The sequence below is a fragment of the Coloeus monedula genome (assembly GCF_965178545.1).
Source record: "Coloeus monedula genome assembly, chromosome: 19".
Classification (NCBI taxonomy): domain Eukaryota; kingdom Metazoa; phylum Chordata; class Aves; order Passeriformes; family Corvidae; genus Coloeus; species Coloeus monedula.
In genome coordinates this window covers 1,151,411-1,167,581 of record NC_138799.1, presented here as the reverse complement: position 1 = coordinate 1,167,581, position 16,171 = coordinate 1,151,411, and the positions used below count along the sequence as shown (strand labels likewise).

Below are 16,171 nucleotides of genomic sequence, written 5' to 3'. Positions count from 1 at the left end.
GCCAGAGCAGGTGACACAGGGACACATCCAGGGGGGTTGGGATGTCTCCAGAGAGGGAGGCTCCAGACCCTCCCTGGGCAGCTGTTCCAGTGCTCTGCCCCCTCCCTGGAAGGAAGTTCTTCCTCATGTTTAGGTGGAATTCTTTGTGTTTTGGTTTATGGCCATTGGTCCTTGTCACTGGCACCACTGAACAAAGCCTGGCACCGTCCTCTGGCACCCCTGGAGATGTTTGTATGGGTTGATGGGATCCCCTCTGAGCCTTCCCTTCTCCAGCCTGACCAGGCCCAGCTCCCACAGTCCCTGCTCATCAGAATCTCCAGACCCCAAATCACCTCCACTGCCCCACTGGACCCTCCCCAGTAGCTCCTTGTCTTTGTTGTACTGAGGAGCCCAGAACTGGACACAGAAATTCACCCAAGTTTTACTGCCAGCCCCTTTATCCCAGGATTTTTTCCCAATTTCTACCTCAGGGAAAGTTCACCGCTGAGGAAAAAATACACAAACCCTTGACCCCTCTGAGCTCCCTCTCATGGCTTCTCCTCTGAAGTAACAACATCCTGCTGGATTCACCCACTTGTCCCTTTTCCACAAAACAGCCTCATGCAAAAATGGCCCTTTACTCCCTTGACATCAAATTTTAAATTAACCTTTTGAGGTTTTCCACTGTAGTTTGACTTAACATATTTGCTTCACCTCCCTTTTGGAGCTCGGAATTTTTCAACTGGAAAATGGGATTTCTGCATTATTGTCTCTACAGGCAAGAAAAAAAAAAGCAACAAAACCCCACAACAAAATCCCTTTGCCCTTTGGGGGAGGGATGCAGGTCCTGGGAAACCTTGGGATGGGGGTGCTGGGCCAGCAAAGCCAGCTGCACTGCAGGTTTTCAGTAACACTGCTGGGCAGAGGGGGAGAGGGTCTGGAGAAAGCTTTTTGGTGTTCAGGTTCCCCTGCCAGAGGCCTGAGATGGATCCAGCACTCCCGATTTGAGATTTGGGATTCTCCCGCCCCTGCCAGCATCATCCTACAGGGCAACAGCACCATCTACTGCTCCTGTGTTCCCTCTTCCTGCTGAGCTCGGCTGTCTCCATGGTCCTTCTCCCTGGTGCTGGACGCCTCCAGCAGCTCCACATCCATGGGAAAGCGGGCTCCTGTCCCAGCGGGAAGGACTGTGGCAGGCCACGTCCCGGTTTGAGCGGCACAAATATTGGCACCACAATATGAGCGAGAAAAGAAGGATGTGGAGCTGTCAGAGAGTGTCCGAAGGAGAGGAATGAGGGTGGGGAAGGGTCTGGAGGGGTCACCGGAGGGAGAGCCCTTGGTTTGTTCAGCCTGGAGGAGGCTGAGGGCAGAGCTCCCGGGAGCTGCAGCTCCACCCGAGGGACAGCTCCGAGCTCTGCTCCCTGGGACAGGGACAGTACCCAAGGATGGAGCTGAGTCAGGGAGGTTTGAGGATGGGGATCAGGGAAAGGTTCTTCCCCCAGAGGGTGCTGGGCACTGCCCAGGCTCCCCAGGGAATGGGCACGGCCCCGAGGCTGCCAGAGCTCCAGGAGCGTTGGGACAGCGCTGCCAGGGATGCCCAGGGTGGGGTTGTTGGGGGGTCTGGGCAGGGCCAGGGGATGCACTGGGTGATCCTGCGGGTCTCTTTCCACTCCGGATATTCCATGATTCTAAATATACTCTCTAAATATACTGAGGACAGAGCCCCTCGTGCGGCCCCTCCAGATCCTTCCCCACCTTCACTTCCCTCCTTTAGACACTCCCTGACAGCTTTAGGTACTTCTTATATCGTGGCACCCAAAACTGCCCCCAGCACTCGAGGTGAGGCTGCCCCAGCCCAGAGCAGAGCGGGACAATCCCCCCCTCCCCTGGCTGGCGGTGCCAGCCCTGATGCCCGCAGGACAGGGTGGTCCCTTCCCGCAGGTCTCCAGCCTCTCCTTCCCCCGTCTGTGCATCCAGCGCTGCCCCAGCCCGGGGGCAGAACCCGGCGCTTGTCTCTGTCAAACTCTGCGGCTGCCGGGGGTCCCCGGTGGGCTCAGCCTGTGCCGAGGGTCCCCGGTGGGCTCAGCCTGTGCCGGGGGTCCCCGGTGGGCTCAGCCTGTGCCGGGGGTCCCCGGTGGACTCAGCCTGTGCCGGTGTCCCCAGGTCGCGGTCCCGCTCCGTGTCCCCGCGCGGTGGCAGCAGGGACCGCACAGGGACCACAGGGACAGCACAGGGACAGCACAGGGACCGCACAGGGACAGCACAGGGACAGCAGGGACAGCACAGGGACAGCACAGGGACAGCACAGGGACCACAGGGACAGCACAGGGACCACAGGGACCGCACAGGGACAGCACAGGGACAGCAGGGACAGCACAGGGACCACAGGGACAGCACAGGGACAGCGCAGGGACCACAGGGACCGCACAGGGACCGCACAGGGACCGCACAGGGACCACAGGGACGCGGGACTGGAGGCGGTGATGGGGCGCGGAGGGTCCCTGCGGGCTGAGCCTGTCCGGGGAGGGGGCACGGGGCGGCTGGGGCGGGGGATGCAACCCCAGCGCCTGCCCGAGGGAGGACCGGGAGGGATCCCCGATCCATTCCGGGAGGGATTCCCAATTCATTCCGAGAGGGATCCCCCACCCATCCCGGGAGGGATCCCCCATTCATCCCACTCATCCAGCCCACGGATGGCCCCACGGGACAGGCGGCAGCACACGGGACATGCCCCAGCCCCGGAGGGCAGGAACCATCCCTGGGGAATGTCCAGCTCCTGCTGCCTTGCCCGGGGGACCTTGGCACTAATGCGTCCCACAGGCGCCTGACCCTTCCTGCTGCCTGCGGGGCCCTCGGGGCAGGACGGAGGTGCCAGGGGCACTGCGGGGAGCACGGGGTGAGTTTGGGGGCCTGGAATGAGCAGAGCCGTGCGCTGGGGCAGCTGAGTGAGCACAGGCTGGCTGGTCCCCAGCAGGGCAGGAGCAGCTCAGTTCAGCCTGGGGATGGTGCAGAACCAGGGTGAGAAGTGGATCCTGCTGCTGCTGAAATGAAACCTTCCCCCTTTTTTATGCCAATGGCTCCTTTAGCACAAAAACTTCTCTCCATGGACCTCATCCACTCAGCTCTTCCAGTTCTAGAGAATCTTGACGTCTGTTCCCATAAATCCTCCCTGAACACCCCTAAAACACCTGAATCCTTTGGCTGCTGGTTCCCAGATGGATGGGCAGTGGAGTTGGAGTTCACCCCTCTGTGTCAGGGCCACTGTGCTCAGACAACTCACCCGGAGGTGAGGACAGAGCAGAGATGGGAGCCTGAGCTCATCCCACCCCTGCCTCAGGCTGGGAGCCTCTTGCCCCAGCTGCCCCTTCCCAAAAGCCTGTCCCACGGCCACCACTGCTGGCCACAGGTCTGCACAGAGCTGTACTGAAGGACCTCAGCCAGGTTCTTGTCTTCCCGTGAGCTCCCCACGCCTGGGTGAGGTGGTGTCCCCTCATACTGACCCTCTGGACCCCCCTCTTCCCCTTTCAGCCCCTTGTGCTGCCTCTGTGCCCAGCCTTGACCCTTGTGGGTCATGCCCATGGCCAGGAGAGCCCCACAACCTCTTCCCACCCCATCCCACTCTGGCCAGGTCTGGGGTGCAGCTTAGACTTGGTTATTCACTGCACCAACCCAGAGAGGGTCTCTCAGGGGTGGAGGTTCCAGTGCTGGAGCCCAGCCCTGGACAGCAGCAGCGGCACTGCTGGGTCCCTCCCCTGCACCAGGCGGACCCACACTGCTGCGAGAGGGGATTAAACTTTGGCTGGGGGATCCTGAAAGGAAGCAGTATTCCAGAAGCACCCCTCTCTTCCATCCTCCTCCCTGTAATGGACTCGGGATGTTAATTAATAGATAATTGCTAGTACCTTGCATCCCTCTAATGCCTCGCTGATGAGCTTCAAAGCACTTTGCAGTTGCTGGCTACGACTCCGTGCTCTGAGAGGGCAGAAATTGCACTTCAGAGATGTTTCAGGAACTTGCTGATGATCCAAGTCTGGATCAGCATCAACCCCCCCAGTGCTGGATTCCTGCTCCAGGCCCTGCCCTGCCTCCCAAACCACAGCCTTTTATCCAACCCTCCCAGGCACACTGCCCAGGAGCCAGGGGCAGGGACACAAGGAGTTAAACAATATCCTGATAGGCTGGTGAGATCATCGGAGCGGGGATGCTCCATTGTTTATTAGACTCAACAGAGCCCAGTAGACAACACCCAGAGGGATGTGGGGCTTGGGATGAGCCTGGCTCTGGAGAAGGGGCCTCCTGCTGCAGCCATTCCTCTCTGCTCGCCACGTGAGTAGGATGGGTTTCCATGGGTTTGGCTCTGGGGCTGCTGGAAAGGGAGGGGATACAGCCTGGCAGGGCTGGGGGTCACCCTCTGGCTGAGCCCCACGAGGGACTTGCAGGTGTTCTTTGCCCAGCAGATCCCTGAGTGTGCTCCGGGACCACCCGGGCTCCAGCAGTGCTGGGAAGCGGCTCCCGAGGGATGCAGGGCCCAGCCCAGCTTCACTCCACCAGCAAAGGGACTCGGGGTCTGTCTCAGTTCACAGCTGACACCTTGTAGGGGTTGTAGGTGAGGTGAAATCCCCTGACATGCTGCAGGGTCTGGGGACAGCACCAGCCAGTCTGCCCGGACAGCTGCCCGCAGAGCCACCGCCAGCCCGCTCCTGAGCAGGGGCATGGGGACAGGAATGGGGCTTTAGGGCACCCCACAACCTCCCTGTCCTCTCTCAGGGCTCAGCCCAGCAGAACCCAGCCCTCCTGGGGCTGGCACCAAGCTGGAGCTGCTCTGAGCTGCTGCTCTTGTGCCCGCAGGAGCCGGCGGTGGGGTCACTCCGTGGCATGCTCAGGGGACCGTGATTGCCAGCACCCACCCGCAGCCACCACGCCGCAGTGCCAGAGGGGACAGCAGAGGCACAGGATGGTGAGTGGGCTCTGCACTTGGTCCCTTGGTGGTTTGGGTGCTGTTTCCCCCTCAGGGGTTTGGGTTCTGTCCGCCCCAGCACCTCCCCACATGCAGGTGCCTGAGGCAGACGGGGCTGTGGGGCTGCTCTTCTCGGGGCAGCTGTGGTGGGACAGGTCCCCAGCAGGAAGCAGCCCCAGTCCCCAGCTGACCAGGTTTCTTGGGGACCTCGGGTGTGCTGGGTCACTGAATGTGCATCTCCCTCACTGGGAACTGACAGAGAGCCACTCTTGATGAAATTTGGCCAGCGCCAACATCCAACAAAAAGTTTCTGCTGAGTTAGTGCACGCCCATGAGTGCAGCAGCCTCCTCCCTTCCCATTCCATGGCCACACGGATCCTCCAGAGCAGCAAACCCCTTCTCCTGGAACACACGGACCCACTGCTGTCATCTGGGGGATCCTGGACTGAGGTTAAACATCAGGACCAAATAAAGAGTCCAATTGAGACACTCCAGAGCAGTGTCTCAATTTCCTCCGTTCCCCAGGGTTTTAGCTTCCTCCCAGCTGGGACCCAGTGAGGATTTGCTGCCTGTTGGGGTGGACTCATCTCCTGGCTGAAGGACAAACCAACCCTCTGGGTCTCACCCCAAAGCTTTGCAGAGCCCTGGTGCTGCTCTTTGCCATCATGAACCATCCAGAGGCCGCTGGAAGCCCCAGAGAGCCGTGGGGCCATGGGAAGGGCCTGGGGGTCCCTGTCTGTGGGGCAGGATCTCGATGTCACCCAGCCAGGTGGGGAAGTGTGTGCACACCCATGTGTGCCCCCCACCCAGCCCCCCAGTTTGGGCCACTGGTGCCGGGCAGAGCAGAGCTCACTTTGTCTCCTGGCAGGGTCTGACCCTCAGGAACGTCCTGGCCAGGCCTGGCCTCAGCCTGGGCTGGGCTCTTCGCTTCTCCCCAGCAGGGATCAGGACAAGCCACATCCATGGAGTGCAGAGCTCACTTTTACTCAAAATTTTCTCTTCCATGACTGCTGATTCCCAGAGGGATGTGGGGCTGGAGTCCCAGATCCAGGATCCCCAAGGATGCTGTGCTTTGGCACAAGGAGGGCCCCAAGATTTCCCAGTTCAGAAACCAAACGTCCCCACACAAAGCAGTGGAAGAGCAAAGGGAGGAGAACCAATTCCAGGAGGGTCTCCCTTATGGAGAGGGGAAGGAGAGACCCCAGCAACGAGAGCTGCCCAGGGTTTCAGGAGAGCAGCAGAGCCACCAGGTGTGAGATCTGAGACGTGCTCTGGAGGCATTTTCAAGACAGCAAAGAGTCATCTGCTGATCGTCTGCTTCCAACAACAATGGTTAAAAACCAGGGAGAAATCCGATAGCACTCTCCTGGCAGGCTGCTCAGGGCATCCAGCGCATCCGAGCACGTCTGTGATGGATTAGGGATGGAGCAGGGGCAGAGCAGGAACTGGAGTTGCATTAGCTCTCCCAAGAGCTGCCGATCCTCCCAGTGCTCCCAAACAAGCTCCAGGCACTGGCAGGGAGTGAAATCCTTCATTAGCCAACAGTGGGCAAAAGTGTGATCGAAAACCAGGCTCTGCCAGGAAGTGCTGGGAAAATGACTGGGGCCTGGGAATTGTGGTGAGAGTGGTGGTTCTGCCAGGAAATAAAAGGGGGAATAAATCCTCTCTAGTGGAAATGCACAACTGAAAGGCAGCTGATGGTTTCTGCAGCAGCCTGACATTAATGCTCTGCACACAGAGGGAGGGTGCCTTGCAGAGCTGCTGCCCTGGAATGCAGAATCAGGATGGCAGCACTCAGGGAGGAAGGGAATGGGATGCCTAAAAGATGGAACAGCCCATCGAGTTTTAGACTGCTGAGGTGTGGGATAATCCCAGAGAATAAAGCAAATTTCCAACTGCAAAGCCAAATTAAAATTAGACGGTGGCTTAGTCTTAAAACCCTTCCATGATGGACATTATGAGGAAAGGACAAGAAATGCCAGGATGAAGTTTAAGGAAGAGTCTGGTTTGCAGTGGAAGAGGGGGATCAGAAGCAGCAGCTGGTGGGGTTTTGGGGGACTGGGCTGATCCCAGGGCAGGTTGTGCAGGTGGGAGCAGAGCAAAGATTGTGCCCTTTGCAGAGCCTCAGTGGACAGGAGGAGAGGGAACGGCCTCAGGCTGGGCCAAGGCAGGCTCAGGGTGGAGGAATTTCTCCATGGAAAGGGTGCTCAGGCCTTGGCAGGGGCTGCACAGGGAGGTTTGGAGTGCCCATCCCTGGAGGTGCCCAAGGAATTCCTGGAGGTGGCACTCAGTGCTCTGGGCTGGGGACAAGGTGGGCATTGGGCACAGCTTGGACTCGATGCTCTGGGAGGGCTTTTCCAACCTAAAGGATTCTGGAATTCTGTGATTCTATATCAGAAGAGTGTCCCTTCCCCTGCTCCTCTTTCAACAGAGAGCAGGGAGAACTCCAGACAGGAGGGCTGCAAATCCTGCCCACTGCTCTTGGCTTTTGTTTCGTGCCTGTTTGTCCAAGCCTGGCGAACCTGAAACATCCCCAAAGATGTCAACAGCACCAGCTCTGCAGCAGTGCCTCTGTTGGGGGGACTAAATGATAAAATTACATCTGTCCCTTCTCAGAGTAACCACAAAGCTTGGCAGGGACACAGGTGAAGGAGTGAGGGAGGTGCTGGCTGGTACCCAGCCGTCAGCATCCCCAGGTGGGCACTGAGCCCAGCGTGGCCCAGCCCTGGGCAGGTTTCCTCCAGCCTCTGGAGCTGTGCCAGCCCTGCAGCCTCAGCGGGGCTGGCCTGATGTGGAACTTGCTCCCACATGGATCAGCAGCACTGGGAAAAGAGCTGGGGCTGAGGGGCTCTGGGGTCACCTCCTGCACAGCTGCTGAGCCAGAGAACCCCCCTGGCACAGGGACGCGACCATGTCACAAGGTGCTGGGGATGTAATTTGGGATCTGGGAGGGAAAGCAGGTCCAAGGACCAGGCAGCACCACCAGCCTTGCTTGCAGCACCGTTGTCCCCTGAAGGCAGCCCAGAGCCCTGGGAGGTTCAGGTGGGGGTTCAATGCCCGTCTGGTCGCCACACCACTGGATCCGTGCAGGAGTTGGAATGTGTAGGGACAGGAACTGCAGGGATCCCACTGTCCATGGTTGGGCAGTGGGACTCCACAGACACCTCCTGCCAGCCTGCCTGCAGGATCCCACTGCCTGTTCCACCATTTTATCAGTGAGATGCTCTTCTTTCCCTGCAGTGACCCCCAAAACCTTCCCCACCTCCCCTTGGGCTGCACTCACTGATGACCAAAGGCAAGCACCCTCCATCCTCCATCACTTGCCCTGCTCTGCTTTCTCTTTTGTCCATCCCAGGTCTCCTCCTCAGATCCCACCACCATGGAAATCCCCCCCAAGAGCCCTGATGGGAGCGAGAAGTCCCCCCAGTCCAAGGAGCTGATCACCAGTAACACGGGCAGCACCCTGTGCATGAGCTCCCGCAGCGAGTCCGTGTGGACCAGCGCATCCAGGAGCAAGTGGGACATTTACCACAAACCCGTCATCGTGGTGTCCGTGGGAGTTGCCATCTTCCTCTTCGGAATGGTCATCACCAGCCTGGCCTGCTTCCTGCCCAAGAACAAAGACGTTTACAAAATGTCTGGCCCGGCTTTCCTGTCCCTGGGACTGATGCTCCTGGTCTGTGGCCTGGTCTGGATCCCCATCATCCGCAAGAAGCAGAAGCAGAGGCAGAAGTCACAGTTCCTACAGAGCCTCAAGTCCTTCTTCTTCAACCGCTGAGGGCAGCCAGGACCTTCCCAAGAGGGTTCCCCTTCCCTCCAGCAACCTGTGTTGAGCAGCCATGAAAACAAACACGTTCTTGTACTCCCCAAAGGATTTCATCCCAGTCAGTCTCTTCCCTACATGGTCTCCAGTGTGAAAATGAACTTTGTATTTCATCCAAGTCATCCCAGGAAAAAAAGGAGCAGGATTTTTCAGCTGAGCCCAGCAAGGCAGGTCCAAGGTCTCTGCATCACCTCCCCGTCCAAAGAGTGACTCAACAGCACTCACTGGGTAAAGCAAAGCCCCGAAGGAACCTGGGCTGAAGCAAAACCCCAGAGGAACCCAGCTCCCCCAGGAGGTTCTGCAGGATCCATCAGCAGAGAGGAGCCATTGGCTGGAGCCACAATTCCTTCAAGCTCCCTGATTTTCCAGACAGGCTGGAGGCTCTGCACAGCATCAGGAGACACAGCAGAAGCAGAGGGGCACAGACCCTGCAGAGGGGCACAGACCCTGCAGAGGGCACAGACCCTGCAGAGGGGCACAGACCCTGCAGAGGGCACAGACCCTGCAGAGGGGCACAGATCCTGCAGAGGGCACAGATCCTGCTGCTCCAGGCACCTGGCAGGGCAGGGACAAGGGAGATGTGTCCAGGAATGGTCTAAGCTGTGGGAACTGTGCTTGGGGCTGATTCTCTCCCAGGAAACTCTCAGCCTCCTCCTGGCCATCTCTGCTGGAACTCCCTCATTTCTGAAACCGGTGCTACATCAACATTTCTGCCTGAAAATATGGTCCAAGATGCCCAAGAGCTGAAGAATTTGTGTTTCCACAGCCTGGCTGACAGGGAGCTCGGGCTCACCCTGGCACTGGTGCCAGGCCACCCCCAGTCTGTGCCCAGGGCTGCCTGGGGATCTCCTCCACCCGTGTGGGCAGAGCTTGAGGTGACACATCCCATCCTGGCAGCTGGCACAGCTGGATTAGGAGTATTTGAGCACACAGGTCCCTTTGCCCCAGGCTCAGCCTGGCCCTGAACTTTGCTTACTGACTGGGGCAGGCGTCCCTGGCCAACCCGTGCCAGGTTGGTGACGGGGCTGGACAAGATCTGGCACAGGACCCAGCAAAGCTGTTTGCTCCTCAGCCATCCCTCGTGCCATGACACGCTCTGCTGCTGTTTGTAATCCTGCCCTGGCACGGGGCACCAGCCTCTGCTCCTTCAGCTGCCATGGGCGGGGGATGCTCACCCAAAAGTCCTGCTTGGGGCAGCTGCAGCCAGAGAGAGGATGGACAGCAGGATTCGTGATGGGAAATCAGGGAGCGATGTGAAGAGCAGCCCCAGATCCCACCTGGAGGCAGATCTGGGCACAGGTGGGAGGCACAGAGCTGCCCAGGATGGAGGAGGCACCTGGAAATGGGTCCTGCTGCAAAGAGCTGTGCTCAGCCAGGGCTGCGGGGCCAAGGGGATGCTCCAGGAGGACTGGAACTGCCAAATGGAGAGAGGGGGCTCCTACTGGCCACGTCTCATGGCCAAGGAGAAGGACAGAGCCGGTGAAAAGTTAATGTGCTAAGAAGTCTCTGAGACCAAGAACTGGACTGGATTCCAGACTGGTCATTTATAACAAGAATAAGAGTTTTCATTAAAGGAAAATGTTCCCAGGGGACTTGGACAGGGCTGCACTGGTGTCACATCTCTGTGGTGTGGGGAGGGTGTGGTGACAGAGTTTGGGGGTGGTGTGGCACCCACAGGGTAGGGGAGGGAGAGGACAGGACAAGGAGTGGGGCTGGGGCTGGTTTGGGTGCTGGGTGAGGGGCTGAGTGAACACCTCAGTCCAGGGGTCAGCAGCAGCTCGGGAAGGGGCCTGGCGAGAGGATGGAGCCTGCCCAGGAAAAGGAAACAGCCCAAGGAGCAGCAGAACCTGATGAGGAGAGGATTTAGCAGGTGGAGCTCACTTTTTGCTGCCCAGATCTGTAGTGGGACAGGGAGGCAAAGGGACGGGAATGTAAATGAAGGGAAAGTCAGATCAACAGCTGGGGGATAACTGCAGGTGGAAGTCCAGGAGCAAAGTGGGAACTCCCCCTTGGTAGCACGGGGTACAAATGCCTGGGCCCTGCCTGGGAGGGAGGGAACTTTGCACTGGAGCTGCTCCCAGCACTGGGAATTGCATCTTTTTCTTGAAGTGAGCTGGAACAATTGAGGGAAAGAGAGATGCAGGATAACCTGAAGGCTCTTCACAAGGGTTTCTTTAGGAGCTGACATTAAATTCACGCCCTGCTATGGCTCAGCAAAACCCCACAGAGCTGCTGGAAAATGAATTTCTGCCTCTTTGTTGTGGCACGGGTGAGCCTCTACCTCCTTGGGACGTGGTGGGCTACAGAGACAGGGAGTATCCGTGGGTTTGAATGGTTTTATGGAGAACAGATTAAAAAGAGAGACAGTAGAAGCAAGAGAGAAGAATGTGCCCTCTGAATTCCATAACATACCAGTGGTGGATGCTGGAGAAGTCCAGGAGGAGCAGATTCCAGGAGGGGTGGACTCACACGCTGTCTCCTCCTGCCATTGCTGGGACAGGACTGGGCTAGAGGGACCTTTGATCAGCCCATGGGCAAGTTCACACCTTTGGGCCACTCCCATGCACCTCCAAATCCCTGTTTGGCTGCTCCCTGCAATTCTTCTTCTCTCCCACTGAAGCCTGCTTGAATCCCACTGTGATGCTTTGGATCAGACCAAAGAAAACACATTTAGAGAAAAGATCAGGTTTTCCATAACATAATTATGTCTCACTAAAGCTCAGATGTGATCTGCCAGCTTCCCCTGTGCTATAAAAAGAACAGGAAAACCATTACAAAAGTCATTATCTCTGCAGAGCAGCTCAAAGAGGAAATATTCCCCCTGCATCTCAAAGGTCACGCAGCAAACCCGCCCGGCAGGCTCGGCGTGGAGAACGCCCTGCTCCAGGTGTCTGTCCTGGGCCTCCAGAGCACCAAACCTGCCCCGAGATGTGCACACCCCTGGGGCAGACCCCCCTGTGAGGATGTTTAGCTCTAGTACCTAAAGAGGTTCAAAGAGGGCTTTGGACAAGGGATGGAGGGACAGGACACAGGGAATGGCTTCCCACTGCCAGAGGGCAGGGATGGGTGGGATATTGGGCAGGAATTGTTCCCTGTGAGGGTGGGCAGGCCCTGGCACAGGGTGCCCAGAGCAGCTGAGGCTGCCCCTGGATCCCTGGCAGTGCCCAAGGCCAGGCTGGACATTGGGGCTTGGAGCAGCCTGGGACAGTGGGAGGTGTCCCTGCCATGGCAGGGGTGGCACTGGGTTGGCTTTGCAGTCCCTTCCAGCCCAACCCATTCCATGATCCCATAATCTCAGTCACATTCACTGGGTTCACCCTTGGTGCAATCAGGTTTCTGCAGCCGCTGGGGTAAATTATTCAGGGGTGGGAGGAAGCAGGTGACCCCTGGTGCCTGTGAACACACCTTTCCATTCCCCTGAAACCTTCCAGCGCTCCTTCCTGGAAACACAGCCTCAGGCTTGTGAGGCACAAGGGCTGACGTCCCAGATTCCCACTGGGATGCTGGAATGCCTGAGTCGGGATAACACCCAGGCTGCCAGTTCATCCTGCACCCTGAAATGCTGCTGGTGCTTCCTCCCACTTGAGGAACAGATGAGATCCCACCAGGACAAGCTGCACCTGCCCATCCCTCCCCAAAATCCCACAGCCTTCCCTGTCCTTAGTGAGCAACGATGAGAGTAAAACATTCAGGGCACTCTCAGTGCTCACAGTGAGTTTGAAACCCTAAAAAACCCTCTCCTATTTCTACACTGGATGTTGGGCACATGGAAACTGCAGAAGGAACAGGGTTTTTTTCTGCTGCTCAGGGGAAGGAGCTGCTGCCCAGGGAACAGATGGTTTGCTCAGGGCTGTCTGTGTGTGTTTGGGAGTGGCAGGAGGGATAAGGTTGGGATAAGACTGGGAGGCAGGACCAGATTCTTTACCTCCCACAATCTTCCCCAGTTTGCCACGGATGCACAGAGCAGAGAGGAAGGACAGCAAAGATGTTCCCAGTGCCACACCATAACCTGGGAGCAGAAAGCAGCATCCCTGTATCCCAAAAAGTCCCGCTGGCTGCTCAGAGACCCGCCAGGAGCTCTGGGGAATTTTGGCTGATTCGGGGGTTCCTCACTGGCTTCCTGGTGTCACATTTTTGGGATGGGCAGTGGCACAGGTGGTCTGATGGGTGCTCTCCAGCAAGACCTGCTCTTTGGAGGGGTTGCAGGGGTGATGTATTTTTGGCATTATGGAGAAATTCCCGTGCCTCAGTTTACCTGTAAGGAGAGGGGAATAGCAGGATGTGTCCAGGTTGTCTCTGGGATGTCAGAGCCAGTGTCCCGCAGACTTCCCTGGGTGGATGCTGCCCAGAAGCCACACAAGGTGCCCTGGGTCTCAAATCCCAGGGCTGCGGGCTGGTCAGGGGCAGATTTGCACCTCTGGGACAGACTGGATGTGAAGCAGCCACACCTGGATGACCGCAGAGCATCCCGAGGTGGGCACACACGGAATTCCCCTGGGATCTGCTGGGGCCAGGCAGAGGCAGGGCCATGAAACGGTTAAAGCTGTATCGTGTGCTGCCTCCCGATTGTTCTGCAAGGTGTGTTGTGACATTTGTACTTCCTCTTGGCAGCCCGGAGCAGAGGCACGGGAGGCAGCGCAGGGATGCTGCTCCCCCCGCCGCGCTGAGGGGCTCGGGGCTGCACCATGCGCCTGCGGGGGCTGCTGGGCCGCTGCGCTGCCATCGCCCTCCTGGCCCTGCTCTGCGACGCCGTGGGGCTCCTCATCCTCCTCCTGGGCATCTTGGCTCCCATCAGCTCCTGGGACTTCTTCGTCTACCTGGGGGCCCTGCTGCTGGCCTTCAGCCTCGTCTTCTGGGTCTTCTGGTACACCTTCAACATCGAGGTGCCCCTCCGGGAGCTGGGGTGCAGCTGAGCCACGGAGCCACAGCCGGGGGCTTGCCCTCGGAGCGGCGGCTGGGATGAGCCAAAGCATCCCTCAGCTGGTGAAGAGCGCCCGAAAGAGACCGAAGGGAAGGGCCTGCTGGTCCTCACAGCATCGAGCAGCCAGATGGACCCTCAGGGGAAAGGTACCCACAGCTCAGCGTGCACAGGGATGCTTGGCTGGTGTGGGGGAATGCAGAGCTCCTGGTGGGGCAGCCGGAGCTTCCTGCTGGTGACAGGCGCTCTCAGGAGTAAGAGTAGATTTTAAAATGCTCTGGAATGGATTAACGATGGACGGGAAGTTGGTTTTGATGAGCTGAATGGATTTTGGGAGGGGGTTTTGGTGGAGTTTGGAGGGGGCTGTTGTCTGGGGTGTAATTCCTCGGCGCTTCCCATCAGATGGTGCTGGGAGAGGAGGGTCCTGCAGAGCTGCTGCTCTCTCGTGGCAGCTTTGTGGAGCAGAGGGACAAGGAGCATGAGCCACCCCGGCCATCCACCCTGGGCAAACAGGGAAAGTCAATAAGGATAAACCAGGTTTTAGCGCCAGAACCTCTGTGTAAGATGTGAGGGAGCAACCCCAGCTGCCCCTGTGTACCCCATCACACCCTGGGCGCTGCCGCCAGGGTTTTCCCTACAGGGAATGTTTTCCCAGCAGAGAGATGGGGAGCAGTGAAACCCAGGTGAAAGTTGTGTCACCAAGGCAGCGCTCTGATGGGCTGCAAGAGCCCGGTGACAAACGCTGAGCACACGGAAACCGCGTACAAAGTGCCATGTTTGAACATCGGCTCTGAGATTGGGCCTTGTTAATCTCGGGCTTGTATAGAACATGCCTGGCTGGTTTGGCAGCCGCCCAAAGGGCAGAAAGGCCAGGTCTTGCCTGGTGTCTGCAGCCTGGTCCTACAGCAAGAAGGACCACAGAGCATCAGCAGTGTCTGCAGGGGCTGGTCTGACCTGGGAAGCTCAGAGGGCTCCGTTTTGTCCCAATGTGAGAGCAGCAACACCAAATCTTAGGGGAGTTGGAGGTGTCTGAGTGTTGGAGAGCAGGGATGGTGTTCTCCTGGCTGCCAGCATCCCGGGGATGTTCCTCCTGTGCTGGGCAGGATGGGGGAGCCAATTAGCCCGAGGTAAATGAGGAGTAGCCCCACAGTGCTCGGAGCTGCACGTGGCAGAGGGAGGTGACAGCAGGAGGGTGCCCCAGCCACGAGCCAACCGTGCACCCACACCGAGAGCCAGCCAAGGAGGGATGGGTTCAATGCAGAGTGAGGCAGCGAGGAGGCAGAGATGGGGCAGACGTCCCCACTGGCACACGGGTGAGTGTCAGAGCTCTGCGCCCTGTCAGCATCTCACTGCCATGACTGTCCCTGCCTGTGAGCCACGACAGGGACACTGCCCTGCACAGCTCTCTGTAAAGCCTCTCATAACCAGGGAGATCCTTTTTTGTCATTTACTTATTTTTCCTTTGATTTCCTCTCCTCTTGGCAGTGATCACAAGAGACAGACCCGAGGTTTTCCTGGCTCTGCCCTGTGAGGGGCAGCTGCCGTGTGGGTCACGGTGTTTTACAGCCCTGCACTCTCCAGGGTGGCCAGGCCAGGAGTTCAGCTTTGCCCTCACCAGGTCTCCGGGTGTTTTTCCACCCCTGTGCCCTTCGGACTAGGTACTTCGGGAATTTCCTTGATGTGCCTCGGGATAAGAACCCGGGACAAGCATCAGTCGGATCCTGCAGCTGTAGAGAAGGAAGGGCAGCAGCAACCCACACCCTCCTTTATTTGCTCGGGGATTTTTAATTGCCGGTGCTGAGCCTGTCAATCCAGCCTGTAAAACCCGGCCGAGGGCTTTGTCACCCTTCAAGGTCTGTCCCTCGCTGGGTGCGTGCCTGGGTGTGGCGCTCGGGGACAGCATCCAGGGAGCCGGGGCCATCGCCCAGGGACCCCCGCGGGACCTGGGGGGAGATCCCTGTCCCCACGGGTCCCTCCTGCCTCCCGGGCTGGTGGGACAGACACTCCCAAATGGAGCTTTTGGGGGCAAAGTCGCTGCCAGCCCCTGGCACTGGATGATGCTGTGTGCTTCACCAGCACGGCCAGGGGATGGTTTGGGGATGGAGAGGGGTGGAGGGTGATTGCCACACGGGAAAGTGCTGTCAGCCGTGTGCCTGGACCTCCTGGATGCATTCAGGAGCCTGTACCCAGTCCCGTGGAGGAGCAGAGGCTCCCCGTGCACCAGCACACGCTGGGGGAGCCCAGCACCCCGCACGCCACTGCTCACACGTTTCCCCTCTCTGCTCCACCTGGGTCTGTGACAGTCGCCCAGAGGATGAATGTGGGCACAAACCAAACCCAGACACGTCTCTGTGTGCAAGGTGCCTTCAGCATCCTCCACCGCTCCCAGGCTGGCACAGAGGGACACAGGCACAGGCAGGATGTGGTGACTTCAATGTCCCTCATGCACAGCCAGGCCCAGCAAGAGAGGGAAAACCTCCCAGTTGTGTGTGCT

General features: G+C 58.5%; 1 protein-coding gene across 1 annotated transcript; it reads left to right on the top strand.

The window, feature by feature from the left end:
• Window positions 1–4,247: 4,247 nt before the first annotated feature.
• PIRT (phosphoinositide interacting regulator of transient receptor potential channels) lies at window positions 4,248–8,714 on the top strand (the record flags this gene model as incomplete). The annotated part of the gene is given in 3 exon segments (XM_082294341.1): window positions 4,248–4,274; window positions 4,276–4,305; window positions 8,292–8,714. Coding segments are annotated over 3 exon segments (480 nt in total).
• Window positions 8,715–16,171: the final 7,457 nt, after the last annotated feature.